Source organism: Paroedura picta, chromosome 3 (genome assembly GCF_049243985.1).
Source record: "Paroedura picta isolate Pp20150507F chromosome 3, Ppicta_v3.0, whole genome shotgun sequence".
NCBI lineage: Eukaryota > Metazoa > Chordata > Lepidosauria > Squamata > Gekkonidae > Paroedura > Paroedura picta.
In genome coordinates this window covers 96,043,443-96,069,342 of record NC_135371.1, presented here as the reverse complement: position 1 = coordinate 96,069,342, position 25,900 = coordinate 96,043,443, and the positions used below count along the sequence as shown (strand labels likewise).

The following is a 25,900-nucleotide window of genomic DNA, read 5'->3' as shown; positions in this document are numbered from 1 at the left end:
TCATATTCATATTCATTACCCGCCTCCCCCCGAAGGCTCGAGGCGGGTTACATGTATCCTGACTGAATGCCCAGGCAACAGACTAGATACCCCTCATCTTAATTACCAGCCTGAATTATGCTGGCCTTCTGGGCAGCATAGACTGTGAAGTGCTTAAATAGGAGAGTTGCATCAACCCTGATGGTCTACAGAGGGGCACAGGGTTAGTTGGGCTAGGCAGTTAACACCACTGCTCCAATTCAGAGGCTCTAGTTAGTCAGGGATAGCCTTGGACTCACTGGGGAACTGTCAGACTATTTTTCCTTGATTCACCCAAGACCTCCATGATCTCTTGAAGCTGGATTTTTAATTTATTGATGCTGACCATGTGTTCTACTTGACTTTTGAACATGCTTCCAGATAAAGCAGAGTGAGGAAAAAGTGATGAAACACTAGCCAATTTGGTATAGTGGTTAGGAGTGCAAACTTCTAATCTAGCATGCCGGGTTTGATTCTGCGCTCCCCCACATGCAGCCAGCTGGGGGACCTTGGGCTTGCCACGGCACTGATAAAACTGTTCTGACTGAGCAGTGATATCAGCGCTCTCTCAGTCTCACCCACCCCACAGGATGTCTGTTGTGGGGAGAGGAATGGGAAGGCGACTGTAAGCCGCTTTGAGCCTCCTTCGGGTAGGGAAAAGCAGCATATAAGAACCAACTATTCTTCTTCTTCTTCTAGCAGATACAATCCCCATCTGCAGAAACAAGCAACCTGGTAAAGCAGTGCCCGATTAAGATGAATAAAGTCACACATCTTATGTAGACCAGCCTTTCTCAACTTTTTTAACATTGAGAAACCCCGGAAACATTCTACAGGTTTTGAGAAATCCCAGTAGTAGTGTAATCACACAGAATATGCTTGGGAAACATAGCTTTGTACACACCCACCAGGGGGCCTCCCCTTCCCACCCACTTCAGACCCATTTTAGGAGAGGGGTGGGTAGGTCAACATGACCATATATGGTCATATCACCAATAAATGTTTAACAAATTAAAAAATATATCAAAAATTAATTAACTCCCACCCATTCAGGAAACCCTTCCAGGACTGTCAAGAAACCCCAGGGTTTCACAAAACCCTAGTTGAGTGTAGACTATCAAGCTTGACATGTCTGTGGACTATCAAAAACCATCAATTTACCTGTGGCAGTAAAATATAATTAAATTATTTAGCACTGGCTGTGGGTTCCTTTTTATTTAGAAATAGGTCTTGCTAATCTTTTCCTGGTCAGTCAATCAATCAAACTTTATTACAGTCGTTCAGACCAAGTTATATGAAGTCATTACATAAGAGACCAAAAAAATATGGTCATTTAATATAATACAATTTAAAATAGATCATAAAATAGAACTTAAAACTATGCTACTTTAGAGCATCGGATTTTTATGGTGGCAGCACAAAACTTGGCCAGCTGAGTTGTCACCTGGGGGGACTCATGACTTAGCAGCCTCTTTGCTTGATCTACATCATGATGTTCTGGCAACATTTTAAGAAGTGGTTCGATCAAGTTGCTGTGAATGTCTACATAAGCAGGGCAGTGGAACAATATATGCTCTCTTGTATCAATTTCGCCACTCCCACAAAAATATTGTCACAGTGAAGGGGAATGTTCTTATAGTGACCCTCTACAAGAGCTGAAGGCAAGACAGAGCATCTTGCAAGGGTAAATGCCCTTCTTTGTTTACTTATTACCAGCTGAGACAGATAAGTGGCAGGGGCCAGAACATATCTTGTTTTAACTGGGGCCAAAAAATGTTGGAGGTCCAGTTGACGTTGATTGTCCCATATCCGCTGCTTAACTAATGATGCAGCTTGATCATAAGCTAATAAAGATATGGATAATGTGTGTATGGAGAAGCCCAGACTTTTGATTCCTCTATGGACAGCCTTAGTCCAAGATGATTGGAAGTTGTCATTCAGGGTTAAAGAAGCTATACCCTGTGGATTATGTATTAATTTCAGCCACATTCCTATTGCTGACAGGCAGATTTTGTCTTGGACCATTAACATTCCTGTTTCCAGACGCACCATGGAGTTAGTTACACAGCATGGAAGTTGGAGGAGTGCCCAAAGGAATTTAGACTGGACCCTTTCAAGTTTGATAGTATCTGATATCGGAGCACCCAAACATGCACCATAAGTGAGTTGGGCTAGAGATTTAGCAGAGTATAGTTTCAGGGCTGCTGGTATAAAGAATCTGCCCTTTGTTCGATAGAATTTCAGTATGTTATTTGCTGATCTTTGCCCTAGTTCTGATGTATATGAATAATGGGTGCTCTTTGCTCCAGAGGCTTGAATATATACACCTAAATATTTAAATGTGGTTACTTGTCCAATTTTGTGCCCAGTTAGCATCCATGTTCTAGATTTTGGACGTTTGCCAAATGCCATGGCCTTGGTTTTCTGGTAGTTAATTTTCCTGGTCATAACTCTTCCACCTAGTTGGTACAAACTCACCATTTTCTAAAGACAGGCCACTATGAATTCAACCATACAAGGGTTTCACTCCTCCCTCAGCATCTATGCTTAAATTACTAAAATGTCAGACCATTTGTGTCCACAGCTCTGAAAATATGCAATTTCTTAGAGACACATTTTTGTTAATCCTTCTACACCAGAGCTAATGCACAAAATACATGTGAGGTTCAGTCCATAATTCAAGACAGTGAACTTAATAGTGCAATCCTAAACAGTAATATCCTTCTACATCTATTGACTTCTATGAATTAGAAGGTAGAAATTCCCTTTAGGATTATACTATAAAGGCAGAGAGAAGCCCCACTTACCACAGTAAAAAATAAAATATCTAGGTGTCTGTTTGGGTGAAGAGTGGAGAGCCAACTGAGAATGAAAGTATTATTCATCAAGTTGCCTGCTGTCACAAAATTTCATTCTGTCTAAGCCAGCTGGAAACTTTTGACTCCTAGGGCTTTGTATTATAGGTCAGTCCATTAACCAAGCTGCTATAAAAAGGTTCTAAAGGGGAATGTGGACAAAAGCAGCAAGATGTCCTTGGGCATCGGAAAAGAGGCCCCCACCTTAGTAGACCCAGCTTTTCCTTTTTCAATTCAATAAGCTTCTTCAGAAACACTTTAAACCAGCAGCAAAATATAAGGTAGTGATATGGTGCTGCATTCATAGTTTTGCTACTGCCAGAGGAGTCATAACAGAAGCAGGGCACACTTAATCTCCTGGAAGTAACTGCTACTTGCCAGAGGAAAACAGACAGATATTAAAGTTACAACACTGATTTAATGGCTATCGAGCAGAAGCTACAACAATTTCTGGTTTACCAAAGCACTTATAACAATAATATATTATTTTAAATGTGGATACAGGAGATGCTTCTACAAATTAAAAAGGTGGCACAGATACAATGAAGAGAGTCACTATAACAACTATTGGGTACTTACCGTGAAGAGTCCTTCTCCCCTGAGGTTCTGGAGGATACCTTAGTAGGTTATTTCCCACTCATCTCCAGGAAGGCAGGATTAAAAGCTTTCTTCCACTTCCTGTGTGATGATGGGTCCCTCGATTAGGATCCAGTTGTGAACTACCTATAGCTTGAAACTAAGGAATTATTAACTCTGGAGAGTATAACAATGCAGACAGAGAAATTTACTCCCCTCCAAAGTTTTTTGTTTGTTTGTTTTTACAGAAGCAAAAGTAGTAAGAACAAGAAGAAACTTGTAAAAAACTAGTAGGCCTATTTGTCTGCAGGGATCAAATTTTGTGCTTAAGTTTAAGTTTTCCGCTCATAATAAAGACATTTCCAGGTAGGATAAGGTGTCCTCTGCAACCTCAGGGGAGGATTCTTCATGGTGAAGTACCCAATAGTTGTTCTCCCCCTGAGCAGAGGACACCTTAGTGGGACCTAAAAGAGCAGTCCCTCACGCCCTGGGAGGGATGGGGACACCCTCGTCAATTGCATGCTGAAGAACCTATCTACCAAAACTGGCATCAGCTGAGCTGAATGTGTTGATTCTGTAATGTCTTATAAAGGTTGAAATGGTGTACCAGGTTGCAGCCTTGCAAACTTGTTCTGATGAAGCCTTATTTGGGAATGCAGCATCAGTAGAAGCTCTTCTCACTGAATGAGCAGTGATACCACAAGGCACTGGAGTGCCTGAAGCCTTGTAGGCCTCCATAATGTTCCCCTTAGATACTTTCCTATGGGGGTTGAAGACAGGGCTTTCTTTGTCCTTGTTTGGTGCTGATAATGAAATGAATGGTGAATCCGATTTTCTAAAGGTTTATGTCCTAATTAGGCACGTCTTCAGATATCTCCTAACATCTATGTTGTGCCATACTCTCTTCGAGGGATATGTCAGAATATATGGAACAAAACTTTGGAAGGCTAATTTCCTGGGAAGAATGCAAAGTTGAGCAAACTTTTGGTCTAACAGGGGGTCAGTTCTGTGGACCACTTTCTCCTTGTGGAACACACAAAGGCCTGGTTCAATCAACAGAGCCGCCAGTTCAGAAATTCTATGTGTGAAGGTGATATCTATGAGGAAGATTGTCTTTAGAGAGAGTCCTGATGGAGATTGTGTTGGTCATTTCAAAAGTTTCGTTGGTGAGGGCCCTCAAGACCATGGGTGTCTGGAGATTGGAACTCCCTTGCTCACTGATAGAATAGTGACCAGGGATTCCACTTGTCTCCTTAATGTGGTGTCTCTTAATCTTCTCAATGCTCCTTTCTAAAGAAAATTCAAGACTGCTCCCATGTTTGGGTTGAAACAGTACACTCCTTTCCAATTGTACCATCTGACAAAAGAAATATATATTCTAGTGATTGATAGTTTTCTTGGTGCAAGAACTGTATCTATCAGTCTTTCAGTATAACTGTTCTTGTGAAGCTTCTTCCTTTCAGCTGCCAGGCAATCAGCCTGAATCATTCAGAATCCTAGTGCCAAACAGGGCTTTGTGTAAGAAGATCCAGGAGCATCAGCAGTTCTGTTATTGACAGCTGTATTGAGAACCACGATCTCCTTGAACAGAATGGGGCAACTAGGATCATTTCTGCTTTCTGTTGACAGATCTTGCACAGAAGTTTAGATAGAACTGTTGTTGGTGGGAACATATATGGAATACCTGGAGACCAGGTCAAGAATAATGCATCCATGGACTCTGCTTCCTTGTGCTGGTACCTGGAGCAAAATCTGGTTGTCTTCTTGTTGAACTTCATAGCAAACAAGTCCAAGATTGGAATGCTGAAATGATGTGTGAGCAGCTTGTATGCCTTCTGACTGAGCTCCCATTCTCTTTCCTGAATCATCTGGCAACATAGCCAGTCCGCTTGGATGTTATATATTCCTTGTATATGTTCTGCAATCAAGAACAGGAGGTGAGACTCCGCCCATGACATGATTCCTTCTGTTTCCCGATGGAGGGAAGCTGACCTGGAGTCCTAGTGAGTTTGTCGCATTGTTGTCCATGCAAACCAGTACATGTACTCTGTGGAGGCGACTGGTGAAGTATTGCAGTGCCAGGAAGATCACTCATAGTTCTAACTATGAGTGGTCCAGGGATTAGAGAAACGATTGATTACATGGCAGGAGAAGGGAAATCTATCAAAACAAAATCAGGAGCACCTAATATAGGAGGGTAATAATTGGAAGAATGTTACACAGGAGTAGAAGAATAAGGAGAAGGTCTGACCCACTGATGCTCAGCAGTCTGTTTCAAGGTCTGCCTAAAGAAGTTGATTCAGGAACCCAGGAGCATGTGCAATCCCCCATGAAGAATAAGCCCCAATGTAGACCAGGAAAAAAGTCACAGGCAACCACAGGTGAGAGTTCTAGATTTTCTCCCCTGCCGACCCCACAAAGTTCAGGAAACACTTCACAGTCCACCATAAGAAAGAGTTTTAGTTCTGCTCCCAAGGGTACGAAGAAACGGGTACTGGTAAATGGGGATTCCTTGCTAAGAGGTGTAGAGGCCAAAGTGTGTAGACCAGACTTGTTGTCTCGAGAGGTCCGCTGCCTACCTGGTACACGCATCAAGGATGTGACAGAACGGCTGGACAGGCTCATCAAGCCTACAGATAATTACCCCTCTCTTCTCATCCATGTAGGAACAAATAATACTGCCCAGCAGAACATGGAACATATTTAAAAAGACTGTGGATCTGGGGGAAAAGGTAAAGGACCTGGGAGCACAGGTTGTGTTTTCATCACTCCTTCCTGTAAGTGGTCAAGGCATAAGAAAAGAGAGAAAAATTATGCAAGTAAATGACTGGCTACCTCAGTGGTGTCGACGGAAACAATTTGGATTTCTTGATCACGGTCAACGATGTCAATATGAGGGGCTATTATCAGGAGACGGCATGCAACTCACAAGGGATGGAAAAAGTATTTTTGGGAGAACCCTTGCACACCTGATGAAGAGGGCTTTAAACTAGACACAAAGGGGGAGTGAGACGTAAATTCAGAACTTAGTGTGATGGCAAGATCTGAACATGAGAAGATCTCAAATCTACAGGGAATGTTACATAAGCAGGGAACTACTAACTTACAAGGAAGTTCAAAAACCAACACCACGAGGCACACAAAGGATGGATTACAATGTCTCTACACTAATGCACAGAGTATGGGAAACAAGTAGGAGGAACTAGTAGTCCTAATAGTGGAAGAAGGCTATGTCCTAATAGGAATAACAGAAACTTGGTAGGATAATACTCACAATTAGAATACTAAAATTGAGGGGTACAATCTATTCAGAAGGGACAGACAAGAAAAGAAGGAGGGAGGTGTAGCAATCTATGTTAAGAATCTTTATACTTGTGAAAAAATACAGGTACCAAAGCATGAAAGTTCAGTTGAGTGTATTTGGGTAAATATAAAAGGAATAGGAAATGAGAGTGGTATTATTGTGGGGGTCTGCTATAGACCACCAAGCCAGTCAGAGGACTTGAATGAGATACCGCTAGACCAAATTACACAATTTTCAAAAAAGGGGGAAACAGTGGTCATGGGTGACTTCAATTACCCAGATATCTGTTGGAAGACCAACTCTGCTAATAATGCAAACTCCGTTAAATTCTTAACTTGTCTTGCCGACAGCTTCATTTCCCTGAAAGTAGAGAGGAGAGCCAGGGGGCTCTGCTACTTTAGACTTGATTCTCATCAATACAGAAGAACTGGTAGATGAGGTGGAAGTAGTGGGCACACTTGGTAGCAGTGATCATGTGCTTTTGGAATTTTCAATTGTGGGAAAGAGAAAATCTTTACGTAGTCATACGTATAGACTGGACTTCAGGGAAGCTGATTTTCACAGACTTAAAGGTATGTTGCGTAGAGTCCCATGGTCAGAAAGACTTAAAGAGATGGGAAATACTGAAGGCTCAATCACAAACAATTCCCTTGAGAAGAAAAGATGGAAGGAGCCTAAGGAAGCCAAGTTGGCTCCATAAGCAGTTGTCAAAAGATTTGAGGGGGAAAAAGTCATTTAGGAAATGGAAGGAAGGCCTTATTACCAAGGATGAATATAAACAAATAACCAATAATTATAGGGGGAGTGTTAGAAAAGCTAAAGCTCAATATGAGCTTAGGCTAGCAACAAATGCTAAACATAACAAAAAAGGCTTCTTTAGTTATATTTCAAGCAAGAAAAAGAATAGGGACACCATAGGACCACTGCGAGGACAGGAAAGTAAAATTCTAACAGATGATGAAGAGAGGGCTGAACTGCTTAACTCCTATTTCTCCTCAGTCTTCTCTTGTGAGGGAAATAGTGATCAATGTGGCACAAATGTAACACAACAAGGGGGAAGAGAATGGTGGCCTAGGATCACTGTTGGAGCAGTCCACAAACACCTAGTTTCTTTAAATGAAACAAAGTCTTCTGGGCCAGATGAACTGCATCCAAGGGTACTAAAAGAACTTGCAGATGTCATCTCTGAACCCCTGTCCATTATTTTTTACACTTCCTGGAGAACAGGTGAGGTGCCGGACGATTGGAGGTGGGCAAATATTGTCCCCATCTTCAAGAAAGGGAAAAAGGAGGATCCGGGTAATTATCGACCCATCAGCTTGACATCTGTAGCTGGCAAAATTTTGGAACAAATAATCAAACACGGTCCTTGAGCAGCTGGAACTGAGAGCTGTGATATCTAAGACTCAGCACGGGTTTCACAAGAACAAGTCATATCAGACCAACCTTATCTCTTTTTTTTTGAGAAAGTGACTACTTTGCTGGATCAGGGGAATGCTGCGGACATAGTTTATCTGGATTTCAGTAAAGCTTTTGATAAGGTTCCACGTGATATTCTTGTTCACAAGTTGGTAAAATGTGGTATGGATCCTAATTCTGTCAGGTGGATCGATAACTGGTTGACAAATCGTACCCAAAGGGTACTTGTTAATGGTTCAGCATCTTCTTGGAAAAGAGTGACAAGTGGAGTACCCCAAGGATCTGTCCTGGGGCCTGTGTTGTTCAACATATTTATAAATTATTTGGATTTGGATGAGGGATTAGAGGGGATACTTATTAAATTTGCAGATGATACTAAACTGGGAGGGGTAGCAAACACAACTGAAGACAGCAACAGAATACAGGATGATATTGATAGGCTTAAGAAGTAGGCTAAACTGAATAAAATGAAATTCAATAGGGACAAATGTAAAGTTCTGCATTTAGGTAGGAAAAACCAAATACACCCATATAAGATGGGGGAGACTTGTCTTGGCAGTAGCATGTGCGAAAAGGATCTAGGAGTCTTAGTGGACCATACATTGAACATGAGTCAGCAGTGTGACTCAGTGGCTAAGAAGGCAAATGGAATTTTGGGCTGTATCAAACCGAGGTGGTGGGTTATAGAACCATAGAATCATAGAGTTGGAAAGGGCCATACAGGCCACCTAGTCCAACCCCCTATCTGACTTTTTGCTTTACCCCGATGGGGGCTCTCAACAACATAGATTTTTTGTTCACTATTATGTTCTGGAATGGTTTTTAAAAGCCTTGGAGAGGGCAGGCATACTACCTGCCCCTTTGCAATGCTTCCCAGTTGGCCACAAGGCTCGCTAGTTGCATTAATGTGAAGGTTCTTGCCTTGATCACTTCCAAAGTTGCTGCTTTTGTTTTTGATACCTTGTCCTGGGACAGAAACACCTTGCACTGGATGGTGTCCAGAATCAACCCTAGGTGTTCCAATCTCTGAAGGGGGGGAGTGTTTGCGCCCTTTTCCATATTTACTAGGAAACATCATATCTGAAAGCATGCATTACTGTTCTGTGTCTCTTATTGACTGTAGTTGGGAGGGAGATATCACCAAGATGTTGTAGAGATAAGGGTGAATATGCATACCCTGGCACCCCAGCACCACCACCTGGTTGACCAAGACTTTGTTAAAGACTTGAGGTGTCATTGAGAGACCAAAAGGAAAGGCTTGAAATTGGTAGTGTTCTTCCTCTATACAGAATCTGAGGTATTGGTAGTGTTCTTCCCCTATGCAGAACCTGTCTGTGGTATTGAAGGATGGGGATGTGTAGAAACGCCTGTGTTAGATCTAAGGAAGTCAGGAATTCCCCCTGTTGTACAGCTTCCATCACGGATCTTACTGTTTCTTTTCTGAACTTCTTCAGGATAAGGAACTTGTTTGTGAACTTTAAATCCAATATTGCTCTTTATTCCACATTCCTGTGAAAAATACTGAGTAAACCCTGAGTCCCCTTTCTAATGGAGGAACTGTCTCTATTACTCTTCTGTCCAATAAATGTTCCATGGCCCTCCTACCTTTTCGTAACTTTTCCAGATTTCTGAAAAGTGAGGATCTCAGGAATCTGTGAGGAGGAAGTTTGGTGAACTCTAACATATAACCGTGTGAATGGTCCATGAGTCTACCTGACACACTCCCATTCTCAGAGGAACACTGCCAGGCAACCTCCCAGTGGTAGTCTGGTTGAGTCATGCTCTTGGATCCTTGGGGTCTCTATCTGAAGCTTTGGTCTTGTTCTCACTGACTTTTTTGGAACTTGCTGAAGTTGCCTCCACTGCAGGAGTTATCTCTGAAACCTCTCCAGGATCCCCTTCTTGAGGTAGACTTAAATCTGCGTAGCATGTCTTGTGTGCGAAAGAAATGACCCTGAAAAGGCCGTTTTCCATCTCTGGAAATAAACTTAGGCATGGTCTTCCTTTTATCCCTTGTTTCTACTAGTATTTTATCCAGAGAGTCCCCAAACAATCTGTCACCATAGAATAAGTAAGGACTAGTGATCTTAAATGTGTCTGCTTGCCATGACTTAAGCCATAAAACTCTGTGAGTTACCAAAGATGCCACTACGGCTCTGGAATAGAAGACTATGGCTAATGTAGTGTCTGCCGTAAAGGCAGCAGACTTAAGCAACCTATCCAGTCCTTTTAGGACTGTGCGGCTGGCATGAGGAAGAAGCTGTATTACCTTTTTCACTCAAGCCATGGCCACCCTTGATATTACTGATGCAGTATTATAAGCTCTAATATTCATTGCCATGGTTTTGTGAGTTCTTTTTTGGGAAGCATCTGCCTTCCTTTCGAAAGAGTCTCTCAGGAAACCCTGTTCATCCTTTGATAATAAGCCCTGTGATTGTAGTGCAGTGATGGCTGCATCCACAAGGGGTTCTTGGAGAGTTTCTTCTCCATAATCTTGGAGAGTATATAGTTTAATGAATGAGAAATAATGCTTTCCCACCAAGAGCTCTTTCCATTCTTCCCTTCTTTTTTCAAAAAACTCTGGTAAGGGAAGTTTATTTTGACCTCCTAAAGGTCTTGGAAAATATTCTTCGTTCCCTTTGGGATCCTAAATTTTTCTGATCTCACAGGTAGTAATGCTAGGTTCTTGCTTTAAGTTCCAGGCTGCTATTGCTCTGATTAACATATATTGATAATCATCAGCCTGAAAGGAACTGGTGGAGGGTTCTGATACATGAATATCTTCCTCTATTTCTTTGTCTGTAAAAAAATTCACTTTCATCTCTCTCATCCCCCAAGAAATCACCCCTCAGGGATTCATTTGTAGGCCCTTTTCTAGCTGCTTTTGTTGGCCAAGTGAGTCTCTCTTCCCCAGAGTATTGACTTGCTCTATTTTCTAAGAGGGAGGGGGAAGGAGAAGGGAAAGCGGAGAGGGGGGCGGAACTGCATGTATTGATTACCCTTGATGTACCAGCTGCCTAATTTGGTGACCAATGGAATCATTAAGGAATTCAAAAAATTCTGAGGGCATACTAAATAGGGTGCTACTTTACCTACTTGAAGCTCTTGGTCATGGTTCCCCTCCTGCAAATCCTCTGCCCTTCCTTCTGCAGAGCATCTAGAGACATTGAGGTGAAAAAAATGGCCACCAGGCTTAGGCGCTACAGCAGAAATCAGCTTTTTCACTGTTTCTGTGTCTCTCAGTCTCATCTTTGTTCTCTCCCTGGCCAGTCAAAGCAGCCCGTAACGTTCCTCTGCTCGTCAAGGCTGTCACCTGCTGCAGTGCAGCTGAATCTGAGGGTGCTTGGGTAATCAGCTCCTCCATGAGCTCCTCTTGAAAAGCCACCTCTGCCATTTTAACTCTGGCACAGGCTTCATTTATTCAAACTATGAAAAAAGAGAAAAAGACAGAGGGAAATTGCTGAAGGAATGACCAGATTATAAGGTAAGGAGGTATCAGGAAGTATTGGAGTGAAGAAGGCTGAGAAAGAACTGAGTTGGAAGTAATTAGAAATAGTTAAGCTGCAGATAGACCCTAACTAGCTGCTCTTCCTAGAAAAGTCAGGAAAAAGACTGCATCCTAATCGAGGGACACATCATTATACAGGAAGTGAAAGAAAGCTTTTTGTCCTGCCTCCGTGGAGATGAGTGGGAAATTACCCACTAATATGTCCTCCGCTCAGAGGGAGAACAAACACTTCTAAAGAAGGACATTTTCCTGAAGGTACCAACTTGACTTCTTAATGTAACAAAATATGTATTTCTATTTTCTTTTGAAAAAATTCTCTTTTCCCTTCTATCCATGATCATCTGCTACGACTGTTTCATTCAAAGCTAATAATTTGCTTAGTTACTAAAATACAAATGATTTTTGGATTAAGCTCGTTAACTACCTGCCATGGAGATGGCAGGAGTAAGGCATTACAAAGTTTATTCAGATGTGATGATTATGAATAAGAAGAGATCCCTTTAGACAATCAAAGTTAATTCCCTTAGCAAAATGAGCAGTTGCCATGGCTATATTCATATCAATTACAAAGCTAATTATATAATGAATGTCACTTAGAAGCAGATTATGGTGTTTTGATTCATCCCATTAATTCCGGAGTGCATGAAAATGTATTCCCAGGTGTCAATTTGAAGCCCAGGTGGTTTGGAATTTTTCAGGATGATCATAGCTTCTTATAATACTTGATATCAACTCAGGCATGTCTGTATAATCAGAGGTACAATGAATGCATGGATGAAGCTATCTTCTGTAAGCAATAATTAGCTAATGTTTTCAAATACACTGCACAAACAGCAGCTTAATTTTCAAGGTAAACAGCATATCACAATGTAGCAGCATTAGGCCTGAAGTGCAAGAAATTCAAGATCTAATCCTCAAGGGAATGTTAATTAACCTTCATGTTACTTCATTTGTAGCAGCAGAGAGCAACAGAATCAAAAGAAAAAAAACCCTAGGCATGACATGCACAGAACAAAACTTCTAGCATGAGATCCAGTTCAGAATATAATCTTGGCACAGGGAACATGGTTGTACTAGAGTACTCATTTCACTAGTTCCTCTTCGTCTTCACAGTATCTTATCTTAATAGGATGTAACTTTTACAAGAAAGCAAATGCACAAATTTGTCTATGCACATCAACAGGCTCAGGTAAGGTAGTCTTGATTTAATAAAAAGGCAAAAAAAGAAGCAAATCATAAATAATCACTCTTTTATGTCCACTACCTCCAAACCCAAACTGATTTAAAGGGGAAAGTGTAGTTTGAAAGAGGAATGCATTACATGAATGATCAGATTCCTGTCATCCAACCTTCCACAAAAAACAATTAAGCTCTTTCAGTACCCCCCCCCCCCCAATCCTTGGTCTTTCTCTCTTCTCTTTTTTCCCAGAAACATAGACTGTCTTCTGTTCATCTTTCTTGCTCCTTCCTCCACCTTGACAATTATTGATGACAAGGCTTCATGGACACAAATGCAATACAATCAGCTAGAATCTGCAATGTTTCATGGCTCCACCAGTAGCCAAATTATTTACCTGAATTTTCTCCAGAAATGCTGCTGTAAGGTGGTGGAAAATCATTAGCAGTTTGCAGATTATCACTAGGTTCTTCTTCATTCTGCAACTGAACACAAATATTTTCTATTTAACATGGGAAATAACAAAATAATAAAACTGCCAATTTGATTATAATGTATAATAAAAATCAGATTAAGCTCAACAATATCTTCTATATAAATAATGAGGAGATTCAATATATATATTTTAATCCTTTAAAAATGTAACCAGTTTTTAACAGTGTTAATATTGTACAAATGGTTTCCTATTTTAATATTTTAAAGAAACATTGTACAAATGAAACATGTAAGCACAAAACAAAACAAAAAAACATGGATCTTCCTGTTGATCACAACTGACTACCACAATTAATTCCTATAACTCCTATAATGGCAAGAAACAGTGACTAAAGATGCAGTCCCACAAAGATTGTTGGTGTTGGTAAACGCTGTAATTTTAAAATAGTAAATTATGTAAATCAAATGCTTTAAATAATGATTTAACAAGCCTCACTGAACAGAAGACCATCAAATGATTTTTTCCATTCTGGAACAAAGAAAGTATGCTGGCATTGTGCTTTACAGAGAAAGGATTACTCTTTCCTAAGCTAAGATCCAGTGTTATCAACATTCAGAAAAATTATAGTGGAACAGGATCATTTTCACTGCTCATCTGCTAAAATATTTTAATGTGTCATATTTATAATACATCCAGAATCTGGATATGGTGACTCTTTCTAGAGTCCAGAAACTTTCATAGCCTGATATGAAGCATTTGTTCAATCTTGTTCTACCATCTATATATCTAACAGCCAAGAGTACCCCTCCCCCACATGTGACACTTGCCAGCAAACCTGGGGGACCCTTTCCAGATTTTAAATCTTAAATCTTAAAAAATACATTGGGGGGGGGTTGAAATCCCCCTGTGACAAACAGCACCTTAAAAGTCAGGTTTCAAATGCTGAAGTAACAGTAAATGAAGAATTTAAAATCTTCACTAGGCAGAAATATCCAGAGCAACAGGCTGCTCCAAGCACTCAGATTGGCCAGCAACAGCTACAAGGGAATTGATATAGGAGCTGCATTCTGAAGAGAGATAATTCTATCTTCTTCCCTGAAGAGAAGTTTTAATTAGAGAACTGGGTTTACTGAAAGCTGGTCTTCATGGTATCTGGAGAAATGGGGAGATATTTGGCAGTGGGACTTAGGGAAGTGACGTTATATTCCCAGTTCAAGACAAATTAGAAGAATAATTTTTAAGGAGAACAGGAGGGTCCCCACCCAGTTAGAAAAGGGAAAATCAGTTGTGAGAATTTCCTTAGACTTGTGAGAGAACATGCTTCAGATTCCTCAGTAGTCAGAGAGATATTGGTACTAGGCATGTGCAACAGGAGCCTGATCCGGACCAATTCCGCTTCTGCACCCATTTAAGTCAATGGTACCATTGACTTTAATAGGAATCCTGGTATTCTCGCCTTTCCCAGGGCCTGGGGGAGGGAGTTCCAGTTATAGCCTCCAAACTTTCAGGGTAGCTCCTGGAGGCTCTTATCTGACTCCACTCCAAATTTCACAACAATTGGACCACAGGGGGTTCTGAAGGAGGGTGGCCCCATCTTTCAGAGGGAGAGGATGGAGGCACCCTCTTTTGGGAGCAGTTGGATTACTAGCCTCTCTACAATGCAGAACCAAAGGCCGGTGTATGCTTTAAACTATGTTATAGAGGTGCTGAATTTTCCATTTGGATTATCACTATACTTACATGCAAGTGAGAGAACAATCACTGAGGAAAATTACCCTTTGAAAACAGGATATATCTAGAAACTGTTTTGGTTGGATTTTACATAACAATAAAGAAACAACGAACAAAGAGACTTTTTACTTTACTTCTGTATAATTTTTGAAAATATTGTTAGTAGCCTAGGGATAGCTTCTTTCTCTTATTGTAGACACTACAAACTGTCCCATTTGTCTGTAGTTTATATTACATTAACCCAGCAAGATCCTCAGGCTGAAGAGCAATGAAACACTTCACCACTTACCATGGATTTGTTTTATTTTTATTATACACAGTTAACCAAAGTTATATGAGAAATCTCTCAGATGTTCATTGTTTGAAAAACCTTACCCTCTGAACATCTGACTCATTTCCATGCAAAGCAACCTGCTGCATTAGTGTTAAGATGATCCTAAAGTAAGTATATTCCCACAGGTGAGTTCACACATACAACTACTGTACTAAGCATAAGACTCCAATGCTCAATCTGTTTCAATATTGAACATCAGCATGCTTGGCTTATATTGCAACAAACAGGGTTCCATATTTCCCACCCCACTGTTGACATGTAATTCCATTGGCCAAAACCTGTAAATAAAATGTCCAGTTTCTGGAAGCTTAGAGTGTACTGGGTGCACAGTTAAACCTTATACACACAAGCAAGCAGAACCTTCCATAAGGATACATTCAAGTGGGTAGCCATGCTGGTCTGAAGTAGCACTTCAATAAAAGTAGTGCTATCGGACTCTATTTTTGTTAAGCAAGCAGAACATTTACCGGAGAGGTACATTGTAATGTACCATGTATATTAAAGTGACCAGAAATCTGGGGCCACAAGGCGGGACGCGCCGCCACCACTGTGGCAGCGGCTGCAGGCAGGCCCTCCCCCTCCCTCCCCAACTGGCATCAGAAGGGCGGCAGTGGGATGACAGCGGCAACAGCAGGCGGGCCCTCCCCTTTCCCTCTCCAACTGGCCTCAGAAGGGTGGCAGCGGAGGCGGTGGTGGCCGGCAGGCCATCCCTCCTCCTCCCTCCCCCTCCCTGACTGGCCTCAGGACAGCGGCAGCCCGGGAAGACCCACCTGAGCAGGCGGCAGCAGAGCCAGCCGGAAAGCCCCAAGTCTCCGTAGGGGCCTCCTGAGTCCGGTGGCCTGCGCGAGGGCCTCCTGAGCCTGGGCTGCCTCCTGGGCTGCCACAGGGTGCACGGCCCAAAAAATTAAAAAAAGATTTAAAAAAAATTAAAATTGGAGAACTCCATGGGACAATTAGAAAACGCCGCAGGACGCGGCGCAAATGCCCCAAATGTGGGACTGTCCTGCCAAAGGCAGGACATCTGGCCACCTTAATGTATATACACAGAGCAGCTACAAAACAGGACTTACACAAGAGAAATTCAAAATGCAGAGTAAGTATCTGAGAACATTCTGCACTGCTTAGACTCCTCCGTAAAATACCACCTTTGCATATCCACTACCAAAGGCCAGTATAGATATCAAAGTCAGCCTACTAATAGGACAAATCAACCTCTAAGAACTGATCCATCCCTAGCACCTCCCATTGTCAAACAGTAATTCCTGTTTCTTTAGGCTTTCCTAACTGCCACAAATAAAGAAGAAAAAAACACAGTGAAGGCTACATGTTTCCAATCAATTTTAGTAATACTGATGATTTAGTTCTAAAGGCTAACTGCCATTCAATATGAAATCTGTAACCCAGGCTTTCTCAAAGAGGGTTTTGTGAAACCCTAGGTTTTCCAAATTAGTGGGAATTAGTTAATGTTTAATATATATTTTAAATTTTTTGAACATTTAATTGATGGTATGTTGACTCATCTCTCCTCTCCCAATTAGACCAATGATAGGCCTGGAGGGGGTAGGAAGGGGAAGGGCCTTGTGGTGGCCCAAAGAAATATCACAAGTTTTGTCCTAAGTACGCTGCTCAGGACCGCACTAAGGATCAAAGGAACAGCTGGATTGTATTTTTAAAGCCCCAAGCAAAACAAGATACATTAATTAGAAATGAACACTGCAGTTTTGAGCCTGTGGGATTAATGTATGTCAGAGTTACAGCAAGTGTGAAGTGAGAAGACTTGTTCTCCTTCTAAACAATGTCATTCAGTGACAACAATCGTATGCTCTTTAATACCATGGAATCTAAATGCCATGGGCTATCAAGGAAGTGCATGCTTTCTAGCTGTGACCTGACATCACACACACACACATACATTTTAACACTTGGAGCAGTTTAAGATACAAACATTTTTACAGCACATACCCAAATAGCTCTGGCTTATGTTGAGCTACATGTACAAAACCTCCCAAACATGACTTCCCTTTCCAAAAAGCTGAGCAATCGAACTTTGCTTGCAAAACTCCATGGAATCAGAGGTTGAAACCACCGAGCAAGCAAACTGTGTGATTATTCATTCCACAGCAACAATGTGCTGCTCAACAGACAAAAGGCCTGTTTTAAAATGAGGGCTTTTTTTCAGCCCAGGAAAGAAAGGGGAAAGAGCCCAACAAAAATGTAAAACTAAAGTAATGGTATAAAAACAAAAACCCATTTACTCTTGGAAATCCTTCCTTACATAAGAAGGGTTTGGTTTGCAAATCAAAGACTAAGAATTAATGCAGAAATCAAAGGCAGATCAGAAAAGACCATCACAAATTACTAGTATATCACAAGAGCTGGGTTTTTGTACCACGTTTTTTACTACCTGAAGGCGTCTCAAAGCAGCTTACAATTGCCTGCACTTCCTCTCCCCACCACAGACACCCTGTGAGGTAGGTGAAACTGAGAGAGCTCTGAGAGAACTGTGATGGCCCAAGGTCACCCAGCTGGCTGCATGTGGAGGAGGAGTGGGGAATCAAATCTGTTGCTCCAGATTAGAGGCTGCACTCGACTGCAAGTGACAATCAACTAGGAATCCCCACTCAGAAAAGGTACCAGAAAAGGTGTTGGCAGGCACCACAGAGTCCACGGGTCCAAAGTCAGGGACTCTTATAGAAAACTGACAAATGTATTGCATCATAAACTTTTGTTATCTAGTGTTATGCTGCACATTATATAGAGCCAAGATTTTAATTAAACTGTAATACTATACAGAGCATATGTGAGCAGAGGATCCAGTCAAGAGTACAATCCATTAATTTGTCATTTTATGTTTGCAAACATTTTTAAATAATTCCTCCCCATTGGTTGGGAACACTTCCAACTAGCAATGAATTGGTAGCTAGGGGTGTCTTCTGTAGAGAGTTAGCCATGCACAAGAATCTTCACAATACAACTCCAGCATGAAGCTGCTAGCCTAGAAGTCACATTCAATGCCATCAGCCTGGGAGTCACTATCACATTACAGAAAGCAGCTGCCTCTCTTTAGAAGTTTATGGACACCAGACCGTTTGCTTTACCAATCCATACTAACTGGGAGTGGTACACACACTGGTGTGGGGCTTTTTGTTTTTTCCAACTGGATCCTGCTTTCATAGGTGATCTACATAGGAATCTCCTGGACTGATGTCAAAGGTGAGTACTATTGGCCAGTTGCCAAAACCACAAGGCGTTGGGAGAACCACCACCGTTCAGTAGCAACAACCTGATCTCTCTACCTGGGTGACAATAGTGGGGACACTGGCCACCCCTGGAACAACTGGATTTGTTTTCTCCTTCACTGTCCCCCTAGCAAGCACACCACCTTTCTCCTTCTCCACTCCTCTTATACCGGACAGGCAGTAGCCACCGCTACATGCCATTAGTCACTGTTCTATCATCGATGCAATCAAGTAATGGTGGACGGTAGACAAAAGGAAAAAAGCAGGTACCTGAAAAGTGGTTTTTCTTGCAGATGGGTGAGTAGGAAGAGATGGTGACCAAAAGCAAAAGCTGCAATCCCCTTTCGTGCCTTCTCTCTGAATCATGGCCATACCCAGGAGCAGCCTGTTAGATAGTATCTTGCTGAGTATATCCAAAACCTGGCTTGGCCTTCTGGACTCATTTTGTAATATCTTCCCTAATCCCGTTGTTTACTCAGCGGGGAGGTGTTTGGGGGGGTGGGATGTGGTGGGCACACGGGGAGTCCGGCTCTGCAAGCAACCTCCCCTCTTGGCCCCTTACCATGTCTGCCGCTTCAGTGCTGGCACTGCTTGTGTGTGTGTGCCACCTGTGCGCCTCACTGCTGCCGCCACCACTTCCTCGCCCCAAGCCTGCTGCCTCCCCACAGCCTTCTGGCCGCTGCCTCCACGCCTGCTGCCTCCCTGTTGCTTCCTTGGTGCTGATGGTGCCACTTCCCCACCACCTTCTCGCCTGCTGCCTCACTGCTGCCATGGCCGCCACCGGCAGCCAGGTACAGCAGCAAGCTGGGCACGCGTCATCGGCTGGTGGGGAATGTGTGGCAGCTTGCAGCTGGGGCAAAATGTCCAGAGGTGGGCAGGCTGGCAAGCAGCACTGGAGCCGCGCATCATGCTGTTGGCTGGGGCGAAGGCCAGGCAGCTGGGTGCTATGGTGTGTGGCAGGTGAGCCTGTAGCCCTGGTGGAGGCTAGGCCGATGTCTCCAGAGACGGCTGGGCTGCCTCGTGGCTAGCTCCTGAAGGTGGGCATTCCAGGGGCCACTCTAATCCAGCCACAGCAAGCTTCACTGGGTGCAGCCAGATTGGCCCATGTAGGCAGAAGTGCAGGCCAGACACTGGATATGTCCCGGACAGCGCTCCACCCACAGGGGCTTTTCCAAAATATTAGAGGGAACAATAGTAAGGATATCCATATAAATTTATATATGACACTGAAGATATTTCATGCATTTGACAAAACTGTTTGGGGTGCTTTTCAGGCTATTCAGTCTGCGGATGTGGACAGAATCCTTGGAAGTTTGAGGCCTATCGCCTGCTTGTATGACCCTTGCCTTTCCTGGGTACTTAAATCTCCAGAGGAAGGGGCTGGCTGACTGGGTCTGAGGGGCAGTTACTGCTTCCATAAGCGAGGTGTTCACCCCAGCCTTGAAACAGCCTGTGGTGAGTTCACTTCTAAAGAAGCCTACACTTGACCCAAGAGGTCTCAACAATCTTTAAACCCCGCCCCGTGGCACGGCGCGCTACGGAATAAATAAAAGAGTAAGGCCTCTGTGGGAGGAGTTAGGGCGGGACCCGTCCGGGATAAAAACCCGGGCCGGCAGAAGCCGCTCCCGCCCAGCCCCGCCGTTCTCCCGGCTTCTGCCGAGCCCGGGCGCTCCTTCGCGGCAGCGAAGGAGCGCCCAGGGCCAGCAGAAGCCGCTCCCACCCAGCCCCGCTGCATTTTGCCTAGCGCCCGCTGCATTTTGCCTGCAGCGGGCTTATTTACTAGTTATCAATAAATCTCAGATGTCCCATTCTTGAGCAAAGTGAATGACGGGATGGTGGTTGGGCAATTCGAAGCTTTCCTGGATGAGGCAAATTGCTTAGACCCTTCAAGTCTGGGTTTAGGCCTGGTTATGGGACTGAAGCAACTTTGGTCACTGGTGGATGATTTGGACTAGGAGATGGACAGAGGAAGTAAAACTCTCTTGATTCTCCTAGACCTCTCAGCAGCTTTCAGTGTCATTGATCAGAGGATCCTTCTGGACTGCCTACCTAGATTAGGATTGGGAGACACCATCCTGCAGTGGTTCCAGTACTACCTGGAGGTAATGTTTCAGCTGGTGGTGCTGGGAGACTGCTGTTCAGTCTTTGCTTTCGGCCTACTGAGTCCTGCAAAGGTCCATCTTGTCCCCTCTGCTCTTTAACATCTACAAAAAAACAGTTGGGTAAGGTCATCCAAGACTGGGTTGTCACCAATATGTGAATTATACTCTGCTCTATTTCACACTTCCAACTGATCCAATGGAAGCTATAGAAACCCTGAACTGGTGCCTGGGGGCAGTTTTGGAGAGGATGTAGGCTAAATATTTACAAGTCAGAAGTACTACTGGTTAGCAGAAGGATTTAAGGAGTTACCCATTCTTGGTGCAGATAACCATAGACTGGAGGTGCTCTTGAATCTGCAATTACTGCTGAATAAGTAGCTGGCAGCTATGGCCAGAAGTGTCTTATCAACTCAACTGGCTAGCCTATTCAAGTTGCTGGTCTTGACCTTTAAAGCCCTATATGGTTTGGGACCAAAATATCTGAATAACTGCCTAACCACTTATTAACTTGCTCAACCATTTAGCTTTGAATATCCCCACCTTCTGAGATCAAGTGGGTGGCAACCCAGAGTAGGGCCTTTTCAGACTTGGCACCAAAGCTCCATGACTTTTTCCCCAGGGAGATTCATCTGTCCCCTTCTGCTGCTATCTTCTGCCAGTGCAGAAGACATTTTTGCTTCATTTGGCATTTCTTCAGTGATCCTTCCTTTCAATGTTCTTATGTTTTGTATGTATTTTTACTGTTTAATATCTATTTTAACTCTGGGTATTACTTATCCTTTTAAAAACTGTTTTAATAAAGTATGCTTGGGGAGTGACTTCAATAATATTATAATGTGTTTTTATCTTGTTATGGTTTAAAGTGTTAGCCACCTTGGCAGCCCTTTTAAGGGGAGAAAGGCGGACTATAATATAAATTTTGTAAATAAATTAATACGTAATCAAACTCTAGCTGACAATAGATGGCTAACTTTCCAGAATCCTGAGAATTTAGATCTATAAAAAGAATGTATCTTCATAAGCAACATATTTTTTTCAGATTTGTTCAAGATTTTTTGGAAAAGAACACAGGGAAAGAAGTAGTACCATGGGCCCTTACATAGTACCTTAGTAAACACAATTCTACTCCAGTAAATTCAATCCCAACTTTATCTCCATTATTAATCTAATGAAATGTATTTCATACATGGGAACTAAAAGTAACCTGCCTACAGCATTTTGATCAGAAGTACAAGCAGAAACTCACTACAGTACTGGTTGTCTTTATTATATGCCTACACATGGTAATAAATATACCACATATTTGTACCCAGGAATCTACTTAAGTCATTTATTCCAATTTGAAGAACAATGGATATTTTAAGATTCTTCTTTTACACACTGCTATTCTGAAAATTCCTAATAGATAATATTTCTGCCTTACAACCTTCTATTCATAAAACAGATTCAAAAGCACTCTAAAACCTCATTTCAAAATTACCTTTAAGTATTCCTGACCATTTAAAAAATATACAGATAGCCCCCCATAATGATTAGGAAAGTGCCGTCAAGTCACAGCTGACTAGTGGCAACCTCAGAGGGTTTTCAAGAGAAGAGATGTTCAGAGGTGGTTTGTCATTGCCTGCCTCCACGTCACAACACTGATATTCCTCGGAGACCTCCCAACCAAACATAGCCTGGGCCAGCCCTGTTTAGCTTCTGATATCTGACGAGACCAGGCAAGTCTGGTTATCCGGGTCAGGGCTCCATGAGACTGCTTTAAAATTCATATGTTTAAAAAGCTTTTAATAGTAGTAACAGGAGGATTTAAAACAGTGGTCCCCAACCTTTTTATCACCGGGGACCGGTCAAAGCTTGACAATTTTAATGAGGCCCGGGGGGACGGGAAGTCTTTTGCCGAGGGACGGCGCCACTGCCGCCTGGACCCCTGCTCCACTTGCTTTCCCTCCGGCTGTGCAGTGCCATGCCGAGGGGGAGCCCCAGCCATGGCGGCCGCTGGAGAGCACCAAAGGTGAGCTGGCGGCAGAGTGGCAGGGCAGCCCCCAATGCAGCAGCTGGGGAGGTGGACGAGGAGGAGCCGCGGCCCGGTGCTGACTGGTCTATGGACCGGTCCCGGTCCCCGGACCGGGGGTTGGGGACCACTGATTTAAAAGACAAAAGGATCCAAGTTTTGAAATTGTTAAATACTAAGTTTCAATTAAAGAAAAATATTCAGCACAGAAAAATTTGCAGATTCATGGAAAATCTGTATTCACAATCCAAACACAAACCCTTCTCCCATTCTTCAATCAAGGATAGACCAAGAAAGAACTTCATAACCTTATCACAATAACTATCCCATCCCATTTATAACATAAATAAAGCCCAACTGGGGTGGTAAGAGGAGTTGGGACTCATAGCCTACCTGATTGGCCATCAGTCCAACCAACAACCAATCAGATAGGCTGTCCCACCTTGTCCGCATTCCCCTCCAACTTTTTCCTTGTGTAAGAAGTGCCAGACAGACAGCAAGTGGGAGCTGGGAGGGAGGATGAGAAGAGAGCCTGGAACTGTGTGCCCCGGTGTGGGGGAGGGAGCCTGCCCCCACCAGCACCACCACCCCTGCCCCGAGCAGCCCGGGCCTCATCAGGCCTTAGCAGGGCTGCCCGGGTCAGGAGAGGAAAGGGAGGGAGCCTGGCCTCCCGGCACTCTCCCACCAACGCTCCCCCCGCCCCCGCCTGCTGCAGCCTCGCCAGGTTTTGGCAGGGTTGTCTGGGTCAGAGGGTGGGGGGCAGGAGGGAGCCCTCCCCAGCACTCATCCCCAGCCTGAGCAGCCCCGCTGTGGCCTCGTCAGGCCTCGCCAGGCCTGCCCAGGAGGCAGAAGGCTAGTGCTCATTGTATTTTTCATATAACAGGCTTTTCTACTAGTAAGGACATAAAATCTGACTGCATTTGTATTTTTAAAACCATTGCAGTTCTTCAGCCCTCTGTGTATTTTCATTTTGTGCTTAGTTCTGAAGTGTGACTTTAGGTACTCTGTCTATAAACTATTAACAAACACATTTGTCACCACCTCTTCAATCGTCTTCCCTTCTAAGATTTCATTTCAGATTCCTGTATTCCTTTGATTTCCAAACTACAAAGCACACATTAAATCCTAAAGATGGTCAGATAAATAAATCAACACATAGAGCATTCTTTGCAGTCATAAAGACTCGGCAGGCACATGTGCGTCCTTATGTGAAATCCTCATGCAAGAGCACATAAACAGGAGTATTAAATTAAATACTAAAAATCACACTCTTTAAATATCTTACTTCAACTTAATCCCTCTGAAGATCCAAAACAGACATACCCATATATGTTGTATACACCACCTTCCTTCCCAGCTTCTCCTTAGGAAATTTTATTACAAACCTAAGTGTTGGGCTAGGGGAGGGGTCTCAAAGCCCAGAAGATAAAATTTCCAAGGAAACTAGGATTTCTTATCTTATAACAAGAATAAGACAAATTTAAAAAGCATACCGACATAGGAAAGCCCCCAGAATAGGAAAAGTGTTAAAATAGATGAACTTTATTCCCTCCTATTTTTTAGATAGTGAAGTTAATCCAGGCTGTTTGACCACTCTGAACCTGACAATCATATTTGCTCAAAGCAGAAAAGGGGAGTGAAAGAGAACCCACCCTTTTCCAAGCCTGATTCTGAGTCAAAGGCAACCCTAAACAGAGCTAATGTCCTTCTAAACTATCTGAAATCAATGGGTTTAAAAGGATATTTCTGATTGCAATACAAAGCTGGAGTTCCATACACGCTGAAATAGATGAAATTCCGGTCAACCACAGTAACACTTGCTTCTGTCTAATTATGCACAGAATTGTGCTGAAAAGCAGGTATTTCTAAACATGCTTCCTTAAAATGTCCAATTCCAGAGAGATAACTGCATCAATCTGTCTCAGCAAAAATAACGTTGTTATGTTAAAGACTAAGAACAGTTTGTTCTAGTGCACAAAATCTTGTGCTGATATAAAAACCATACCACAAAAACTGTTTACTGCCACGTAAAAGAATACCAGCAGCCAAAGAAATCTTGACCGTATTTGGGTTACTAGATGGTTGAACCCTTTCTTTTGTATATTTCAATAAGAGGAAATCGAATTCCTTCCAGCTCCCACTGCCAATATTTCAAGAACTACACCATATTGAGACAATCTCCGTTGGCTTTTAAAATGAAGGCTTGTGGGAAATGGGTTGGGGGAAGGCACCAGAACGGGAAGGCGAAACAAGCAACAGAAAATGTCCTTGTTCTTAAAATAAAGAGGGACGGTGACTCGGCCCTGAGAAGGGTCAGGGGTGAAACAAGGAAGGGCTGGATTAGGCCTAGAGGGAGGACTGGCGGAGCCTTCGTGTCCTCAATGTCTGTGTGTGTGTGTGTGTGTCACACTCGCACAAAATGCCTTCCCAACAAAACTGGCACCACCACCACCACCACCTCCCCTTCCTCCTCACACGCACGCACACACGGACACCCCAGGCCGAGTGGGGCCTAAACAGCCGCGGCGCTCGCGTGATCCGTCCTGCCAGGTCTCCGCACTCTCCCTCACCTGCTGGTATCGGCCGCCACTGTTGCTGGCCTCAGCTGCTGCTGCCGCCGCCGCCGCCGCCATGGCGCTGGGCAGGAACGGGCGAGCGGGCGAGGGAGCTGCGGAGGGCAGTGCCGGGCAACGCGCAGGCCCCGCTGGGCAGGGCTCTCACGCGGGCTGCCTCCCACCGCCGTCCGCTGGGCGCCGCAGATGCCCGCCTTGGGGGCGGAGGGGACGTCGAGGGCAGCGGCAGCCGGGTAGGCCCCTGGCTCCTTCCACCTACCCCGGCGCGGGCCGCCTGGCTGGCTTCTCCTCCGCCCTCCGCCGCCTCCCCGTCACACGCCTCCTCCGGCAAGCGGCCACTCTGCGGCTCCTCCTCGCTATCGTCAGCGCGGCGAGGCCTGAGGCAGCGCCGTGGCAATGGGCGGGCGAGCGGGCGGCCGCCTCGGAAGACGCGGGGAAGGGGCTCTCGAGCGGCAGTCCCTCCTCCCGATGGGACCTGGTTCAGGAGCGGGGCCTGTTGATCCGGCTCTGCTGACCTGCGGGTTCTGTTTTTGTTTTGTTTTTTAAAGCATTTGATGGGAAGAAAGGAAATGTCGAATCCCCACGGATCATCATGGAGCCTCATGAATTCATATGAT

The 25,900-nt window shown here is 43.7% G+C and overlaps 1 protein-coding gene across 1 annotated transcript in view; it reads right to left on the bottom strand.

Annotated features, from left to right (window-relative positions):
• The window catches only part of NDFIP1 (Nedd4 family interacting protein 1), a 43,983-nt gene extending 18,332 nt beyond the window's left edge, over positions 1-25,651 (bottom strand). The window contains exons 1-2 of the mRNA XM_077326934.1: positions 25,281-25,651; positions 13,255-13,342 (exon numbers count right to left, since the gene is read on the bottom strand). Of these exons, the coding sequence (XP_077183049.1) occupies positions 13,255-13,342; positions 25,281-25,343 (151 nt within the window). The 5' untranslated portion in view covers positions 25,344-25,651. The remainder of the gene's footprint in view (positions 1-13,254; positions 13,343-25,280) is intronic.
• Between the last annotated feature and the right edge of the window lie 249 nt (positions 25,652-25,900).